General features: G+C 44.9%; 1 protein-coding gene across 1 annotated transcript in view; it reads right to left on the bottom strand.

Moving 5' to 3' along the window:
- Positions 1–19,701, bottom strand: part of GRIK4 (glutamate ionotropic receptor kainate type subunit 4) — a 444,259-nt gene that overhangs the window by 72,601 nt on the left and 351,957 nt on the right. Inside the window, exons 9-10 of the mRNA XM_035139827.2 lie at positions 7,965–8,117; positions 5,981–6,085 (exon numbers count right to left, since the gene is read on the bottom strand). Of these exons, the coding sequence (XP_034995718.1) occupies positions 5,981–6,085; positions 7,965–8,117 (258 nt within the window). The remainder of the gene's footprint in view (positions 1–5,980; positions 6,086–7,964; positions 8,118–19,701) is intronic.

Genomic DNA, 19,701 nt, shown 5'->3' on the forward strand with positions numbered 1-19,701 from the left:
TTAGCCAAATAGTTTCTAATTACATCTACTTTGAAATAATAACAACACTGAAATTTCTCCCAGGGCTCACTCCAAAGGAGAAAAAGGAGGGATAATCAGCAGTGCTGTGGTCCATAAATTAAGATTGCTGTGAAGTTTTGACTCAAGAGTGGGGAAGAGAGGCTCTTTAACTCCTACGAAATTTACAGGTGCTTTTCTGCATACTACTGAAGCATCACCAACACAATTGAAGCCTCCAGTTAGGCTTTGGCAAAGCCCTTCAGCTCACCGTTCCTTGCTTTTTAAAACACATTTTAAGTCCTGTTTACACCTGAACTTGCTGGTTTGTATTATATGGCTTTTTGACATCCAATGCCCTTTTAAAATTTGTTTTGGGGTGTTATTGGGGGGCATTATTGGGGGTGTTATTGTTTTTATTTTGATTATGTATTTTGTGTTTTTATATTTTATATTTATATTGTGATTTTATATTGTGAACTGCCCTGAGACCTGTGGGTATAGGGTGGTATACAAATTTAAAAAACCAACCAACAACACCAGAACTGGCTATGAATATGAAGGACAATTTTACTAAAACAAGTATATAAAGTCATAAACTTCCTGGACAATGAGCAAACTAAAGTGCAATGTGCATAACCAAGCCTGGAGATACTCATAAACATATAATGTTTGCTCTCGTCGCTTGGAACAAACAAAACAAACAAAACGTTCTTCAAATAGTCTTTCACTGGTACTACCAGCTAACGACTATTTGAAGAACACTTTCTTGCTACCGCTCCTATGTCCCAAATTGTTTTAATCATGTGGGGAAAAGGATGTTGGACTAAACTGGTGGTGTTGCCTGGTTGGCACTGATCCGTGACAAGGCCTTTTCAGTGGTGGCTCCCCAGTTGCAGAATGGCTGTCCCCATCATTATTAACTTTCAGGAGGAATTTTCAAACATCCCTGTTTACCCAGGTGTTTGGTGGCTGAGGATCTGTGGATGGTAGTATATTTTAAATTGTAATTGCTGTTAGAATGTTTTCATTTGTAAATTGTTTTTAGAATTTTTAAAATCTGTCCTGGAATGTTTTTGCTTTGCTCTTTGTTTTTAAATTTTATATCGGTTTGCTGCACTGGGCTCCTTGGGGAGGAAGGGTAGAATATTAATTCAATCACTCACTCAATCAATCAATCAATCAATCAATTATTAATACTATTTATAGCTTTGTTCAGTGGGGCCCTTCCTGTGTCCTTAATGTGCGCTTAAAGCCAAACCCAACACATGACACAGCAGATGCATACAATTGGCTAGTCATGGCCTGGAGGGAGCGCACTATGTGCAGACTTGTCTGCAGCCACCCATATGTTTGTGCAAATAAGCAACTAGGTGACATTTGCAAAATCCCTCCCAACCCAATAGCACATGCAGCAAAGCTGTCAAGAGACAGCTTCAAGCCCCCAGGCAGCAGCTTTCAGCACCATGGATAGCTCTCCCATCCACTCCACATTTAAGATGGTGTGCTGAGAATAGTGCTGCCATGTATATTCGTTCACTTTATGTTCTGCTCCATAGTAAGGCTGTCTTAATAGTCATTTACAGATTTCATGCTGTAGGTGGGTTTTAAAGAAAGGGTTATTAGTTGGAGTCTTTATCATTTCTTCCTTGAACCCATTTATTCCATTAAGAAAGGATAAATATTCCAACTTAACAACCCTTTCTTTAAAATCCATCTATGGCATGAAGGTCAGCAGGGAGCATATCATACACACCTTCTTGGGCAAGGAGGTCCACAATTGTTGTACCATCACCATGAAGGCTTTGTGTTTTTAGAGCCACCTGCAATGGTTCAGGGGTGTGGCACATGCAAAATAGATCCCTTGGATGATCCTAATGTGGCAGAAGGCAGACGAAGGCACTGGGTTTGTGCTGTGTGACTTCTCCGTGTTATTTTAGAAGATCTCAGCTGCAAATTTTCCCTGCCTCAGTACCTTCTTTCTTCTTGCCTCACTATTCTCGCTCCTCTATTATTTATCAGCTAACTGCATTATTTAACTCACAGTAACACATAACTACATGGCAGAGAGCTCGTGTTTGCTCAGCACTTTGAATATGTAAAGCATTATAAGGTTGTTATTAATAATTTGATAGGCTCTAAAGGCATCCGGGCTACCATCTGAACAGAGAATGATGGGCTGTACTGAGATGCTGCCAAGGAAGGAAAGCCAAACAGATGGGAAGGCAGCCAACAGAAAGTGGATGAAAGGCATTCTTATGAACCATGCTGCCCCCTTGTCGAAAACCTCCCTTTAGCATTGGTGTGGCTTGGCTACTAAAAAGGATGCTAGTTAATGGACTGTCATGGCAAAAGGCAACTTTTTCCACTAGGAATGCCAACTCACAGCTACAGCAAGAGGAAGCTGTGAATCAGGTTTGTCCAAGATGGGCAGCAAGGAATTATGAAAACAACAGATTTTGACTCTTGAGTTGTCTAACAAAGTTGCAAAGAGATTTCTGAAAGAAAGCACTTTTAAGGCTTTACAGAAATATAGAACTGTAAAGTTGGAAAGGTCATGAGGGTCATCTAGACCAACCCCCTGCAATGCAGGAATCATAGCTAAAGAATCTCCGACATGTGGTCATCCAACCTCTGTTTGGAAAGTGACGGAGACTCCCCCACCTTCCAAGGTAGTCCATTCCACTGTCAAACAGCTCTTAGCATCAGAAAGGTCTTCCTAATGATGCAATATGGAATGTTATCTGTTAACTCTGTTCTACCCTGTTCCTACCCTTTACTAAGGATGTGGGTTAGGTTTCCCAAAACCGACCAGTATGGTACAGAGATGGTGCTGTGTTTGCAAGGTTCTCCTCATTCTGGGCCTTGCCAGGTGATTGACATTAGGAAGTTTCTGGCCTGTAGGTCCACAGGCCCTGGCCCTCACTTCATGCATGCCAAAAGAGACTGCTTATCAAGGTGGCAGTTCACAGCAGTTCTGAGAAAGGTCCTCTGTGCCTGTGGCCATGACCTGTGGATTATGCCACCCACTCTTTCCACATTGGTGCAGCCACCATGGCGTATGGGTGGTGTCTTCCTCCAGCCCAGATAAAGAGCATGGGCTATTGGTGCTCCTCTGCCCACAAAAGTTGTGTCTACCCTGGAATGGCCCCAGTACTTATTGCCCCCTGTCATGGCCTGTTTAAATCCCAGTTGGCTGTCCTGTACTTATTGCAACTTCATCATGCCTTGACCCCACCACCTGTGGCTGCACTGCGCCTGGACCCGCAAACACAGAAGATCGTGAATAAGTTGCAATTTATGGCAAGCTGACAGGTATGGAGATTTCTTAGAGGAGGAATCTGAAGCTGCACAATCCTAGGTTGGGGTGGGGGTGGGGGAGTAAAAAGAGTTTTCCCTAGAACAAGCCACTTTGCCTACATTCTGCTTAAAAGATCACGGAAGCTGCCGACAACTTTGCGCAATGGAGCAAATTCTGTAATTCCCTCCCCAAAGCCACTCTCTGAAAAGCAGCGCTTGTTAAGCTGGAAGGATAAAGAGCTTCTTGAAGAAAAGGAAACAAAGATGGATCAGCACTGCAGGCAGTCATATGCTGCTAATTCCACACACACACACACACACACTGCTTAAGTTACCACTGCCGGGAGCTTTTCCTAGGCTATCGGGTTTTACTCCAAGCAAAAGACAAGAGACAGACAGACGGATGGACGACGGACCCACTGAGAAAATCTTGTATTTGCTTTCCTACTCTGGGTTTCCTAAAAAAATGGTCAAACTTAACCCCACTGACGAAGGAGATGCCCCTGCTCTAGGAATGTTCCTATGTGCCCATCTGGACAGCACTGCCGTGCTTCCAAAGATTAGGCATCGGAACTGCTACAATTTCCAAAATTGCTCTGTGCTTTTGGAGTGGCAAAGTCTATCACGGCTCTAAGATGGGATCTTGCTGAGGATTCATGTTCTCTGATCTTTATAAAGTTTTGTCTCATGTTCAGAGAAGCAGTAAAATCTTTTGCTCCTCTAGACCAGTGTTTCTCAACCTTTTTTGGGCCACGGCACACTTGTTCCATGAAAAAAATCACGAGGCACACCAACTCTGTGCCGCCCTCCCCTTTTCGGGGAGAAAACTGGGCCTGGGGTTCAATAGTACTGTAATCAATAATGATTGTGGTGGTGGTGATGCAATTGGATCGTCCCTGTGATGGGTAGGGGGCTGAAGGCTCTTACGCCCCCCTCCTTTTGAAGCGAATAATATTGGGGAGGGGGTCAACACCCCCAGCACCTCACACCGCCTGCCCCCCTCGTCAATTACTATTATTCCTATTACCATGAATTTATTCATCACCCGCCCCTCACCCTAAGGACCCAGGGCAGGGGTGGGAGGGGGCACTTACCGCCCGCAGGAGGAGGTGGTTGAGGAGGAGGAGGAGGAGGCCTGCCGGGCCCCTCCGGGGGTCTCGAATAGAAGCGCGCCGCCGTCGCTGCGCCTCACAGGCGCTCCCCCCGCGGCAGCGCCGGGCCTCACCGCTTACTGCTGCTGCTGCCGCCGCCTCCCCTTCCTCCTCAGAGGGGGCTTCTCAGCCAGAGGGCCGCTCTCCATGCCGGGCGAGACCAGACTCGCCTCCGCTTAAGCCCGGGACGAGAATGGTTAATGGCGGCGGCTGAGGGAGGAGGGCCGCCCGGCCGCCTCGGCAAAAAAAAAAAAAAACTGTTTGAAAATGGCGGCGGCCAATCAGCGCCACCGACGGTCGGTTGCTAGGAGACGGCGCGGGGTGCGAGTGGGGAAGAGGCCTAGCTGCCAGGCCTGAGGTCTTCTTCGCTTTGGGGATTGCCCTTCTCCCCAAATCGCCCTTCTCCTCGCCACACGTCGTGGCACACCAGCTGCTCTAGACGATCTATGTCTGCATTCACAGGGCTATTTCTATCATTTTCATGATGTTCCCCTGTTAATTTCCACATTATATTTGAGATGTCACATGATGTTAAAGTTTAGTGCTCATCTCACTGCTAATTGCAAACATTTCCTTTTTGTTTTTCTGGAAGCATATAACATAGAAATGAGCACTAAGCTTTCATTATATTCCACTACACTCAGAAGTTGCTTTTATGTCATGTGAAAGCTCAAATATAATGCAGAAGTTAACAGCTAGGGAAACATCATGAAAGTGGAATAAACTGCCATATGAATGCAGTCATAGTGGCCAAGAGTGTGAGCTGAGAAGTACATAATTCAAAAGCGATGAACTCATTCCACAGCCACTTTTAATAGTGTTTTTACTTTTTACTTTGGTTGTGCATATAGCCGACTAGTTACCACTCCCCACCAAGACACCCTTCCCCCCATGTTCTTTTTGACCTTGCACAAAACCTAACTACTTCCATAAACATATCAAGTCCTTTGTTTATCTGTTTATTGCAAATACATTTTACATTGCAATCCTAAACAAGTCATCTTGGAAATAAACCCCATTAGAATCAATGGGACTTGCTCCTGCATATACTGTATTAGTATAGGACTGTGGCCTTAATCTCCCAGCTTTCTCATTGTTTCAAATTGGCCCATAAATTGCAGTGAAGTAATAATAAAAGGCAACATTGTAAAACAGCACAAACAACCCTATCAAGAGCATTGGGGCAAATTATCATCTGCTCAGGTGCAAATAATTCTTGTTGGAGTAAGTGAGTCTTAAACAGCTCTGCAAAAAGCCAGGCGGATGGTTCCTGGGAGGACAATCCAAAGTTGAATGATGCTGCAGAAAAGGCCCTCATATCCCCTCCCCTCCTTAGAACACCCTGCCAGCTATGGGTTCACAACCATCTCTGTACATATTTAACCTTCTTTAAGGGACAGGTGCGACTAACCTAAAACCAAAGAGCAGAGAATAATCCCATATTCATGGGCATCATGACAGAAGCAACATCATGACTTTGAAGGACAAACCAACCTAAACCAAAGTGTTAATTGGAGTAGACATTTCCTTACCTGTCTGAAGCCATTCCTGGTATACTGCAGGATCTTCAGGGCATAGTTTGATCGTTGACCTTTGCTGTTGAATTCTATGTGGCCGGTGAGACCTTCCAATTCTACCTGTCCAAGAGAGGGTGAGTTGCAGCGCCAAATATGGACTATTGCTTTTTATCCCCAAGTACACTGCTCTGGAACACCCACCCTCTCCTTTAAAGCTGGAAGGATAATAAATATGTTTCATCTAACATCTCGGAAGTGCAGCCATTCATAAGGCAGGTTTGGGGTTGCGTGGCAGAACACTCTCTCACATTCCTGCACAGGAAAAGCCATTGTGTCAGGGAGAAAGGCTGGGAGCTTTTGGCGAGGGCAAGCACCTGATCCCAATAGGTCTTTCACTCCATCTGAACTGCTAAGTTCTCTTTTCTCACTGCACCCTTCCTCCTGTGATTAGAGCTGGAAGTTGTACTGCTGAAGGTGGGGAGCTTAATTGTGTCACATTCCACTGGGTTGCTCGGGATTTAGGGGGAAGAAACCCTGACCGTGCATTGTTAACACAAATACACAAAGCACTGTCATGTTAAGGGATGGTAAACACAGCAAACCACATGCTGCTAATTGCTGCCCAAGCACTATGACACTGACAACAACCCTTTTCAGTTGTCCCCCCTTGGAAAATTAGGTGGCATGTCTGCAGCCTCAACATTCAGGGCCGGTTTCCCCACAGTAGAATGCAAAACTCCAGGGTGAACTTGAGATGGCACAGGGCAAGTGACTTGTCTGTTATCACAGACTGAGATAACCAAGGGCCTTAGGTATGTAGACAGATGAAACTATTACTGCCAGTGTGGTGTATTGGTTAGAGTGTGAGACTGTGACCCAGGAGACCAGGGTTTGAATCCCTACCCACCCATGTAGCTCACAGGTGTGATGCCTATGTAACTGGTACTCTATCAAGCTGAACATATCCTGGTTTTCCTGCTCCCTTTGGGACTTCAGAAAGGAGCCTTTTAAGTGGTGGCTCCCTACTTGTGGAATGCTTTTCCCAGGGAGGCACGCTTGGCACCATCATTTTAATCTATGGCCTCCTTCAGTGGGTGGGATGTTAGAGCAACTCAGGACAAAATACATAGTTTGGGTATTGCTCTGGAGAGACTTGAAGTATTGTATGTGCTAAAAGCTACGTACGCCAAACAATTAAGCAGCGGCTTTGTGAACCCTAGGCATAACTAGTTCTTACGGATGTTGCGCCAATTACCTAGAAGACCTACTATTGCCTTCCCAATGAAGAGCTTTTATGCTCGCAAGATTACCGTAAATGCCTTTCCCATCCGCAGTGACCACAGGTAGATACTCGCAAATTCCTGATCAAGCCCGCCTGTGTGCCTGCAATCAGGGAGTACCAGACTCACTGGACCATATTCTCTTGGACTGCCCTTTGCACAGCAAACAGATGCTGAGCAAGATGACGGACCTGCGACCCACGGCTCCGAGAGAAAGCCAAATGAGGTTCCTCCAAGCGGACAGGGACAAGGACATTACTGCCTCAATGGCTTCCTTCTTAATCTCCATCCTACCTGAAAGGGTTCTTAATGACTCATCACTCTAGGGAATAGACAGGGTGAAGCAGAACAATCGAGTGCCTTGTGACCCTTGACAGTCTTACTCCTGTCCCTTTTAAATCTATCACACTGACTTGACTTGAAATGCCAATAAAGGTATTTGTGTTGCATTGTAACTCTGCTTTCAAACATGTGAATAAGTTTCAGAGCTTTCTGTTTTGTTTTATGCCGGTTTTTGTGCATGTGTTATTTGTTGTACATTGCCTTGAGGTGCTTTTGTAAAAATACTTATTATTATTTTTTTAAAAAAAACCCCAAAACCAACAAATATTTTTAAATTAATATCCGCACCACCACCCCCACCTTGCTCAGCGTTAAACCCCCTGGCAACACTTCTCTCCCTCTTCCATCCAAACCATTTATGTCCAATCCTTCCTCACCATTCTCAGATAGTTCATCAAACTGGTGCCATGTTGCCAGATTTGGGCAGATCCGCAGGACAGGGGCTTGACGCCGATCTCCTGGCTCCGGTTCAGCTCCTGAACGGCGCTCACCACAGCGTAGACGGCATCAAACAACAAGGCAGAAGACAGCTGAAGATACCGGGAAGAGAATTGGAGTAGGGAAAGGAAGTGTAATCCAGGCCAGAAAATTGCGGAGTGCATAAAGCATCCAATTTATCATGTTTTTAATAGGCCTATATGTTCAGCTCAAATTACTTTATTATTTTTTAAATTAAAAACACCCCTTACCGTATTTTAAAAAGCCAAGCAAAAAATAAATAAATTGCCCTGGTCACCCAATATAATGTGTTATTCATAAAATAGGGTGGAATAGAAAAATAGCTAGATCTATCAACCAACCAAAGAGCATTTTAAACTGAGCCAGCTGTCTGGGTTTTTGGAAATGTAAATTGATGCAGCAGCAGCACCACACAGCTACCTTTTTTAACAATTCAGAAGGAGGGAAACAGGGGTGTATTTATTTGGCTATTTTTATTATTTTACACTCTTTATTGTGACTCAGCTACTTTTGGGGAAGGGCAGAGTGCTGGGGGTGGGCATCGGATTCCTCCCTCTGGAAGCTGTGAATCCTGTTTCTTCCTTTTCTTTAAAATTAAAAATAAAAAGCCACAAGCAACAGCAAGAAAATTGACACCATTCCAACCCAATAAAGGGGGGGGGGGAAATGCAGATAATCTGACAGCTAGTTTCCTCTATAGACACACCTAAGTTGCTTCTTCAGTGCATTTTATTTGTCTGCTTAGCCACATCAGAGATATCCTGAACTTTAACAAACCATTCATATATGCTGGGGCTTTTCTTCCCCCAGCATATTCTTCATTATCCAAGGCCTTGGCCTTGGATTCCTTCCCTGAGAGACGTCCAGCAAGTGCCCTTAGGAAGCAGGGTCTTTTAAGTTGTGGCACCAATCTTGTGGAATGCCATGTGGAAAGCCACCTGGCTCAAACATGCCAAGTTCTCCAGAGGGATAGAGGAAGGCCATTGTCTTGGGATGAGTTGCAGTTTGATACCCATACTGCTGCTGCATTGTTTTTAACTGGGCGATTCTTTATTTCTGCTGCCGAATGCCATTCCTTTGTTGCTGTTATTATCTGTAATTTGATTTTACTGTTCTAAATTGATTTTTCTCTTCCCCTCTAGGCTTTTTTAAATTCCATGCTTTTAGTTCTTAGAACTATTTTGTCTTCCCTGTGCTGATTTTTTTTAGTGCCGTTTACTGATTTGATACTGTTGAATGGGTTTATGCTGCTCTTTGTTAATTTTTGCACTGGCGTTGCTTTTATATATTTGATGGTGTTTTTTTTTTTTTTTTAGTACTGCTGATGTATTTTAGTGATTTCAATCCATGAACTGCCCAGAGGACACAGCTGATTGGGAAACATAAAAATGCTTAAATAAAACAAAATACATCTGTTTTGTGGATGAATTTAGTTGTCATTTAGAAAAAAAGAAAGCAAGGTAGAACATGTACACAATAAACAATTTACAGTAATAACCGGAACTACATTTTAAGAGACCCTTAAAAGTTTTCATTCAAATAATTCAAATGCAAAATATTTGCATCAGATTTTAGTGCTACATGATCTATTGGGGGGGGGGGGGGGAGAGAGATGGCTGGTGAAAAAAATGATGGCTTTGCATGCAAAATGTCATAAATTCAATTTCCGACATCACCCTTGTCTGAAACCCTGAAGAGATGCTACCAGCCAGTGTAGACAGCACTTGATTAGATGAATGAATCGTCTGGCTCAGAACAAAGCTTTTTCCTGTGTCCCTATGAAGTATGTAACTTCTGGTCAATGATGATGAACACAAGGATAACTCCACTGCACATCATAAATAAATCTGCCCACTCGTTATGACATTTTCAAAGTCTAAAAATGTACTCAAGATCTTATTTAACCCCGTAGGGGGTAATGTTTTGCAAAGTACACCGATCTGCACTGAGTCACTCTTAAAGAGAAAATAGCCTAATTGACATATGAATCTCTGCCCAAATCTTGTCCCATGAGCCATTTCCCAAGTCTTGGAGATACTTATAAGAATGCATCTTTATCTCTAAACCAGAGATTATATTATATAGTTGTGACAATTGCCCTTTTCTCTTTGGCTCTTTTTGTCAATAACTCTTCACACTATGTTGATTTCTCAGCCGACTTACCAAGTCTTAATTCAGAATACTGGACTTGAAATTCTTCATACCAAGCATGCATCAAGTGTGATGAATTAACATTCACCCCTTCGTGAGTAATGTATCTGTTATGCACCACTAAATCCTTAAATCTCAAAACATTATGTAAGACTCCCAAGGGGAAGTCTCCTAAAACGTCTTGTAAATTAAATTTAGAGTCCTACAGAAATGCACCAGGCTCAGTTTATTTCTGTACTTATCCCAGGATTTCAACAGTTACAATGGTATTAACTTCTGCCTGTGCAACCTTTAGCACTTATATTTAGCCATCTAAGATAAGGCCTTTTGAGGGATTGATAGGAACACCTGTTTCAACTAGTGATGTGGCTGGGACTCATATTTCCAGGCTTGGAAAATAACAGCTCTCTGGTGTGCGTAGTGCTCACTTCAAATGCAAAGTTAGGATGGTGACATCCAAATTCTCCTCTGAGCCAGAGAAGAATTCCCTCCTGGCTATGCTGTCCTCTTTGTGAAATCCACTGATCCCCCAGCCTTCCACCACTTTACTTTCTGATTCAATGCTTTGGTGGTGGTGTAAATGGTAGGAAATTGAGAGAAAGAGGTCTCCTCCCTGTATTGTACCTAGAGATAAGGTTTCCCCTGGGCAGTTAAGTCCAGTCAAAGGTGACTATGGAGTTGTGACGCTCATCTTGCTTTAAGGCTGAGGGAGCCAGCATTTGTCCACAGACAGCTTTCCGGTCATGTGGCCAGCATGACTAAGCAGCTTCTGGAGCAATGGGACACCATGACGGAAGCCAGAGTACACAGAAACATCATTTGCCTTCCTGCCACAGCCATACCTATTTATCTACTTGCACTGGTGTGCTAGGTTGGCAGGAGCTGGGACAGAGCAATGGGAGCTCACCCCGTCATGGGGATTCAAACCGGCAACCTTCTGATTGGAAAGCCCAAGAGGCTCAGTGGTTTAGACCACAGCGCCACCCACATTGTCCTACTTATCCTACTTACCCACTTATCCTAGAGGATAAGTCTATAGATGGCTACTAGTCACAATGGCTACTAGTCTTCTCTGGCATGTGAAGAGAAGACTCCCTGGAAAAGACCCTGATGTTGGGAAAGATTGAGGGCACAAGGAGAAGGGGACGACAGAGGATGAGATGGTTGGACAGTGTTCTCGAAGCTACGGACATGAGTTTGACCAAACTGCGGGAGGCAGTGCAAGACAGGAGTGCCTGGCGTGCTATGGTCCATGGGGTCACGAAGAGTCGGACACGACTAAACGACTAAACAACAACAAGTCACAATGGCTATGTTCTGCCTCGATAGTCGGAGGCAGTAATGCTTCTGCCTACTGGCTGTGGGAAACCACAGGAGAGGCAGATTGGTCTTGTGCTCAGGTCCTGCTTGGGGCATCTGGGTGGACGCTATGAGAACAGGGTGCTGGCCTGGAAGGGACACCAGCCTGATCCAGGCTATGATGCTCTGCACTGGCATGAGGCTAGTTACAGCAGCCCCCTGCATAAATGTAGCCTTCCAGGGGCTACTGACAAGTTCAGATTGCCCTTGAAATAAACCAAGTGATTGCCTAGTGCAGGCATAGGCAACCTTCAGCCCTCCAGATGTTTTGGCCTACAACTCCCATGAACCCTAGTTAACAGAACCAGTAGTCAGGGATGATGGGAATTGTAGTCCAAAACATCTGGAGGGCTGAAGGTTGCCTATGTCTGGCCTAGTGTTTGGGTTGTGATTAGCCAATAATCCCATGACATTCCATCCACAAGGATCTTATCCTATGGATTTGGGGGTTTACCTCTGTGGCAGACCAGCTGCTTCTTTTGCATGCAGAAGATCCTATGTAGAACATCTCTTGCATCTCCAGGAAGGGCTAGAAAAGATCCCTGTTTGAAACCCTGGGGATTATCTGCTACCAGTCAGTGTAGACAATATTGAGCTAGATCAGGCATCCCCAAACTGCGGCCCTCCAGATGTTTTGGCCTACAACTCCCATGATTCCTAGCTAACAGGACCAGTGGTCGGGGAAGATGGGAATTGTAGTCCAAAACATCTGGAGGGCCGAAGTTTGGGGATGCCTGAGCTAGATGGACAACTGTTGTATAAGGCAGTCTCCCTATATTCAATGAACCTTTACCTAGAGCAGACCCACTATAATCAATGACCATGAGTACCTTCAGCCCATTAATTCCCATGGGCCTACTCCAGGGGTCGGTTCACTACCGCCTGGGCCGGTTCACTCCAGCGGAGATCCCTCTGTGGGCTGGATTGTGTGCCCACACCTGCAATTTCCAGGTTCTGTGTCTGCGCAGATGCAATTTCAGGCGCCGCGGAAGCGAGTCCCCACGATGCATCAGTTTAGCGCAACGCGCGGGGACTCACCAAGTGGGCGGCTCGGTTTGGGGGTGGCTTGTGGGCCGGTTAAACGACCCCTGTGGGCCGCTTGTGGCCCCTGGGCCTTAGGTTGCTGACCCCTGGCCTACTCTGAGTAAAGGTTAGTTGACCAGAGCTCCTCTATTCCTAATCCCGGTCACACTAAACTCTCTAGGTCCCTTCCTGCACGCAGGACTTTCATACCTGACAATACTGCTTTGGCAAAGGAGTACCCAATCTGTGTTGACAGCCCAACTTAGACTCATTTGCTTCTAATCACTTCTATTTATTCCTCTAGACTCAGGTGGTACTTATTTTTTTTCCCCAAACCCCAATCCCATTGGTTTCTTTTCATTTTTCATCAAGTTATTAACTGGTCATTTTCTCTCTCCTCCTCACTGCCATGACTAAGATTTCACCTTTAATTATCATCACTTCCTGCATTTTCTCATTGTTGTCGGTTCCTTATTATTATCAAAGCTCGGTTTCTCCTAACTAACCTCTTTCCTCAGAGTGTCTCTCCTCAATTACCAGTGTGGGGGTTCGGCGAGGTGTCTTCACTTCAGAAATCCCTCGCGTCACCTCACCTTCTCTGGCATGTGAGCACAATTATACCTGAGAATACCTACTGCTTGTGTCATTTCTCTCCTCTAGCTATTCTGCACAAACAACTCTGGATGTAATTAATTCCCAAAATGGTTGATGCCTTCCTTTGAGCTTCTGCAGGAGGCATGCACCTTCCAGGTCCCTGCTGAAGCTCTTAATCTTTGCTATGGGGAAGACTTCTATTGCTTAAGGAATGTTCTTTGGTGCCTCCCTATAAGTGTACGCCCAGTGGGGTAAGAAGAAATGTACTCTGCACATGCTTAGAGGCACTCTGCATTACAGTTTGCAGGAAGAGGGGAAATATGTAATGGGGAAAACATCCAAGCCACAACACTTAACTCAGGGTTGTAAATTATGGAGGGCCTGCAGAAGCCCTTCCAACCAATCCCAGGAAAACTATCCCTTTCCTGCACTTTCAGGTTTCATTTTTTTAAAAGCTTCTCTGCTTTTTACTTACAGAGCTATAAGAAAAACTGTGAAGGCAATATTTTACCTGGCTACTTAGCAAGAAATAAATGTGCCCCCATCTTCCAGAATGTAGTGTTAATACAGGAAGACACCTTCCAAGCCCTTGGCTCCCTAATTTTTAAATGTAACACATGAAACCACCTATATTTAGGACTTTGCTATTTGATACTGTTTCATTATCTTCCCTTTACCCTTGTATCCCTTGTTTCTCCACTACCCAAATGTCTTGTTAATGGCCTGAACTAACGATGTTCCTTTCTCAAAAGGAGGATCATAGGCCCACAAGAGATCAGCTTGAAGGTGGACACGATCTCCCCTTGCATCCCAACAGCTGAGTCTTTATACTAATGGGGAACCTTTAGCCCTCCAGATGTTACTGAGCTACAACTCTCATCTGTCCTAGCAAGCATGGCCAAAGGCCAAGGATGATGGGAGTTGCAGTGCAGCAACATCTGGAGGGCCAAGAACTCACCACAACTGATTTATACTATTTTCTTTCTCCTAGAAATTAGTGCCAATTCCCCATGCCCCTGACCATCTATCAGTACAAAATTTTGGGCATACTTTTGGTTCTGGTTTGTCAACACCTTCCTATTCCACTTCTGTGATGTTCTCACCCCAAGGCTCGATTTCTGGACGCTTTCGAAGCAACACTTGTTCTCCCTTTTTTAAAAGGGAAATTCCCTTAGGCTGAATAGGCTTCCTCGTGAGCAAAGGGAAAACTTGACAGCTATGCCCTTGATCAATAGATGCACACCGTTCTCTAGTTTTCTGTTCTCTTGATTTTGAGCTTTTTCTGCAAACATTCTGGCTTTTTAACCCCCTGAGAGATACCCAAGGTTTGGCGGAATAACAGGATTAATGTGAAATAGTCCAAGATCCAGCTTGCCAGTAATAGGTCAAAAACATCCAATATATTTGGGTGGGCTTTCCATTTGTTACCTCCTTGTCAGAAGTCCGGCTTGTCAACTTTAATTGTCTCTGGTCCGTTTTTCATCTCCTTTTCCCTTCCCCTGTGCAGTTAACGATCCCTTATTAGCTACCACAAATGATGCTTGTAGATCTTAATGAAGCATATGACACTATTGATTGGGATATTCGACTTTGTAAGCCTACAAACATTTGCTTCAATTCCAGGAGTGGTTTTTATGTTTGCCAATGTCTCTTTTTGTTTAATTTTATCAGACAGGATGATCAAGGACAGTTTTCTATGAAGCTGTATAATGGCTGTACACATGCAATCTGGAGAGGGTGGCGCTGAACATTTTTCAATGTGGCTGCATGCCACCGTCTATGGCAGGGTTGGGGGAACCTCAAGCCTGAGGCCAAATGTGGCCCTCTGGGCATCTCTGCCTGGCCCTTAGGACTCTACCCAGCCCACACCCTTCACTGGCCCTGCCCTGCACCCTCCTAGAATGATTTCCCCTGGCTGTAATATGATCTTGAACAGTGGTAATGCCTCTAACTTACATGGATGGAGCTGGGGTGGGTCTGGCCACACCCACTTAGGCCACACCCACCACTGGTCTCCTGCTCCTGGAACATTGCCCATGAGAGAATGCAGCACTTGGGCCAACAAATTTTACCCATTCCTGCTCAAACGAATTTCCAAAGTATGGGGGTTCTGCTAGGCAGAGGTGCTCTTTCAGATTTCAGAAAGGGGAGAGAGGAACAAAAATATCATTGTTCACAGAAGAAAGTCTCAAGAAAATTGAAAGGTCCAGGTCCACTCATACATATTCATAGCAAATTCAATTCTCCAAGTGAGGAGATTTCACACCACCATAGCTGCCAAGTACCCTGTTTCCCCCGGGAAACCCCCGTTTTCTCATACTGTTTCCTGACGGTCCCCCGTATTTCTTCGTCTCTTGTTATTCTCCCTTATATTCTCCTGCCGGCAGCCATTTTTTTTCTGATTTGCCCATCTATGGGCACCGAAAATGGCTGGCGCCGGCTTCAAAAGTCGCGTCTACGCATGTCCGGAAGTGCGTAGACGCAACTTCCGGTGTCGGCGGCGGCCATTTTTGGTGCCCATAGATGGGCAGAGCGACACCGGAAGTTGTGTCCCGGCGCTGGCCATTTTTGACACTCACTTTTAAATCAACTTTATTCTATTGGTATTATTTTTATTCTGCCCTTCCTCCAATAACTTTATGGGATCCTCACGCAAGGTTCCTCCTCTGCCCATTTGGGGCTTCTGAATTGGTGCCTCAGGGTTTATTCCCATTGAAAACACGGATTTGCTATTTTCTCTGCCACTTCTGTTTTATTGTCGTTTGATCAGAAAAGCAATGAGGGTTGAGGAGCTGAAGGACTGAGTGGTTTCTTCACTGCCAACTTGAAATCCTGCTGTTGTGTGTTGCTGGGGCAAGCGGTCTCTCTCTCTCTCTCTCTCTCTCTCTCTCTCTCTCTCTCTCTCTCTCTCTCTCTCTCTCTCTCTCTCTCTCTCTCTCTCCATTTAATGCCAGTTCCAATCTAGTGTACATTAAGGAGCCTGGGAATCAGGTCCCTTGGGAGAGACAAAACTGCCCTAGCACCACCATCCCGCCTCACCCCACTTGCGGGCCTTTCCACTGTCCTGCGGATCTGTACCACAGCACAGTCTCTGCTGTGTTGGAGCCCCTGCAAATGGTATCCCACCTCTCTGTTGATGGAAAGCTGATGGCATGCCATCCAACCTTACCCTTAGCCCCAGCCATCAATGAGGGCAGTGGCAGTGGAAAAGGAGTGTGTGGGGGGGAGTGCACCGCCCCCAGCAGCGTGATCCCGGTGGGGTGCCATCGCTGTCGCTCCCCCACCTGCGCAGGGCACCATGCCCTCACAGGCGGCGTGCCACACCCCCAGGGTACACGCCAGCCCCACCCCCGCCTGCTCTCTGCTCCCCCGGTGCCACAGCATGAAGCTCCGCCGCTGGGCAGTGGTGTTCGTTGTGCTTCTATTTATCTTGCTGCTTTTCTGGAAAATATTGCTTTTGTTATTCTACTGCAGGTTACTGCAAGGTGCTCCATTATGAGATGACAGGGTATGAAATTTATTTTAATGAATAAACAAATGGATTATTGGTCTTGCATAAATTAAGGGATTCCTGTGAGCCTTGGAGGTTCTCGTTCCTCTTTCTTTCCCTTCCCTCCTTTTTAATTTATTTTTTTTAAAAAAGAAATCTTCTCCTTGGACTTGATCCCATGAACTCCATTCCTGGACCATATTCTGCTTTAGGCCTGATCCTGTCACAGCCTATTTCAGCACTCGCAATTCATGACTCTCACTCACCCCCATCACCCATTCTACTGCCTTTCTTCGCGGCATGTTTCTCTCTACCTTGGTGCTGACCAAAGGTGGACCAGTGGTTTCGGTTTCACCCAGTTTCTCGTTCTTCCAAGTTTAAATTCAGTTCTCCAGACTGCCATATAATATGCAATTATATATATATATTAATTCTTCCAATATAGACATGCTTAAATGCCCTTTTGCTTAATATGCATATTATTGCAAAGCAATTTCCCCTAATATAATGCATTTTTTAATGTTAATTCCAGTCATATGTGCATTTTTATGCACCCTACCCTAGTAAAGGTAAGGTAAAAGACCCCCTAGACAGCTCAGTTGAATTCAGCTATAGGGTGCAGCGCTCACCTCCACTTTCAGGTCGAGAGGGCTGGTGTTTGTCCGCAGACAGCTTTTCTGGGTCATGTGGCCAGCATGACTAAACCACTTCTGGTGCACAGAAGACCGTGATGAGTGCCAGAGAGCATGGAAACGTCATTTACCTTCCCACCACAGCGGTACCTATTTATCTACTCGTGCTGGTGTGCTTTCAAACTGCTAGGTTGGCAGAAGCTGGGACAGAGCAACGGGAGCTCACCACATTGCACAGATTTGAACCACCGACCTTCCGAATGGCAAGCCCAAGAGGCTCAGTGGGTTAGACCACAGTGCCACCTGTGTCCCACACCTGCCTTATTACATGCATTTTGTACACATTACTGGGCTGGAGAACTGCACTGTAAAATTCAAGAGTATGAATTCTAAAGGATGGCTATGTTTCATTTCACATATTATTTCAAGAAGTGAGAGTCAGGCAGGTTGGTCTTTAAATGCAAACTAAACTGACGTTCTCTGCCTTCTCCACCATTTACTTTCTTCTCGATCTCAACATGAGGAATGCCCAGGAACATCTTCTTGGTGAAGCCTGCCATCTGCAGAAGCCTCCCCTGTTCCCTTCTGGCTCATCGGATCCCAGCTTGTTCCAACTCTCGCCTGAAAACCATATTTCCTACTTCCGTCTGGGTCTCTTAATTGCCAACTCCCTCTGCCACTATTTATCTGTAGTCTTATTTAATGCAATAAAGCAATTTGTGATTCTGTTCATATGGCAGATGCCGCAGACAATTAAGTAGTATTTCTCCATAAGAAGGCTATTGTGTGGATCCTCAGGGCTTTCCTGCCACCCACTTGGTATGAAATACATTCCCCTCATCTCTTCCCACTCAAAACCTCAGATCAAATCTCCAACCCTTTAGAAAAACCTCATCTTTTTTTCTTTTTGACATTAATAGCCCTTTTGCAAACCTCCGCTCGTTTGCTTATTATAGCATATTGTATCATGGGTGGTGTGTTTTAATTTTTGTCCCTTGTCTGTTGTAAAGAGTGCTAATGAATTATAGCAAAAAGCAATCTGGGGATTGGGGCAGAGCCTTCCTCTTCTTCTGTTCCAGAGCTTAGCCAAAATCATTAGGAGATGAGGCCAAAGAACCTCCTTCTGGAAACTGTATTAAAAAGTAAAGAAACTGAATAGTGGGGAATATTTCTTCCTCCCCTCTAAGAGCATTGAGCCGCTTTACTCCTGCACACTGGTCATTCATTGACTGTGGCAAAGGGTGTGGAATTGCATATATGAACAAAACATGAGCTATCACAAGCCACCACACCATTTCACTAGAGAGCAGAGGCTTTTCAATAGTGATGCATTCAGCTGCCATTCCTAGAGTAAAGGGGATATCTGCCCTGTGTTAAATGTAAGCTTGTAGGGGCAGAGACCCATCCTCATTTACTTTGTAAAATGTCATGCACAAGAACGGGACTACACATCTGAGTTATTGAATGGGTGAAACAATCTACAGCCCATTCATCGCAATTTTCACTCTCAAACCATGGATGTGTAGTTTGAAACCTTAAGTAAAAGTTCCATCAGAATAAAGCCCAAAGGTGAACGAGGCTGTTCTAACAAACTCTGTGAGCATAAATCCTGCATTTCCTAGGAAACCACACTTGGAGATCTCTCAAACGGAGGTGTATATATAGAGATAGATATAGAAACAACATCAACTATATCTTTGCCCCCAAATTTAACACAGTAAAAAGAAGTGCCACAATCCATTGGTACAATCAGGGTTTCTGTCAATGAAATAAACAGTTAATTACAAACATCTGCTTTAGCCTACATTCTAATTACCTAATCTAGCCATCTGCAATTTTAATGATTTCCTTTCTTTGCCGTGTGATTAATTGGAAGTTTTTTCTTTCTTTTTCTTTTTTTCCAGCAAATACCTCCCTGCTCCTTTTGCAAACATGCTCCACTGTCTCTTAGCAAGAAAGCCTTGGGATTTCTGTGGCTTACGTGGAACCTCCTGGCAGGCCCAGCTGTCAGGGATTCAGTGCTCAGAGCTTCCTGGGGAGGTTCAGCTCCCCTGAGGTTGATGGGTAAACATGTAAATCCCTAGGCAGTTGGGACCTTTCCTTGAATTGTGCTTTGCTAAAGTTTATTGACACCAAATGTCATAAGGAAAACAATGAACAATTCCCTGTGTGGATTTAAAAGTCCTTCCATCATGGATAATGAGTGGTTCCCACAAACCAAGACAAATGTTGCTTTTATGTTGCTAGGAAAATACTGTTCCGGTGCATATGACACCCTGTGAATCAGCCGCTTTATGTTGTGATGTCTCTGGATGACTGCAGCAACAGCTGTCTGAATGCTACCTACAAACACTCATGGAGGGCCCCTTTCAGTCTCAGAGTTTGAGGGAGGTCACAGCTCAGAGG

The sequence above is a fragment of the Zootoca vivipara genome, chromosome 15 (genome assembly GCF_963506605.1).
Source record: "Zootoca vivipara chromosome 15, rZooViv1.1, whole genome shotgun sequence".
NCBI classification, from domain to species: domain Eukaryota; kingdom Metazoa; phylum Chordata; class Lepidosauria; order Squamata; family Lacertidae; genus Zootoca; species Zootoca vivipara.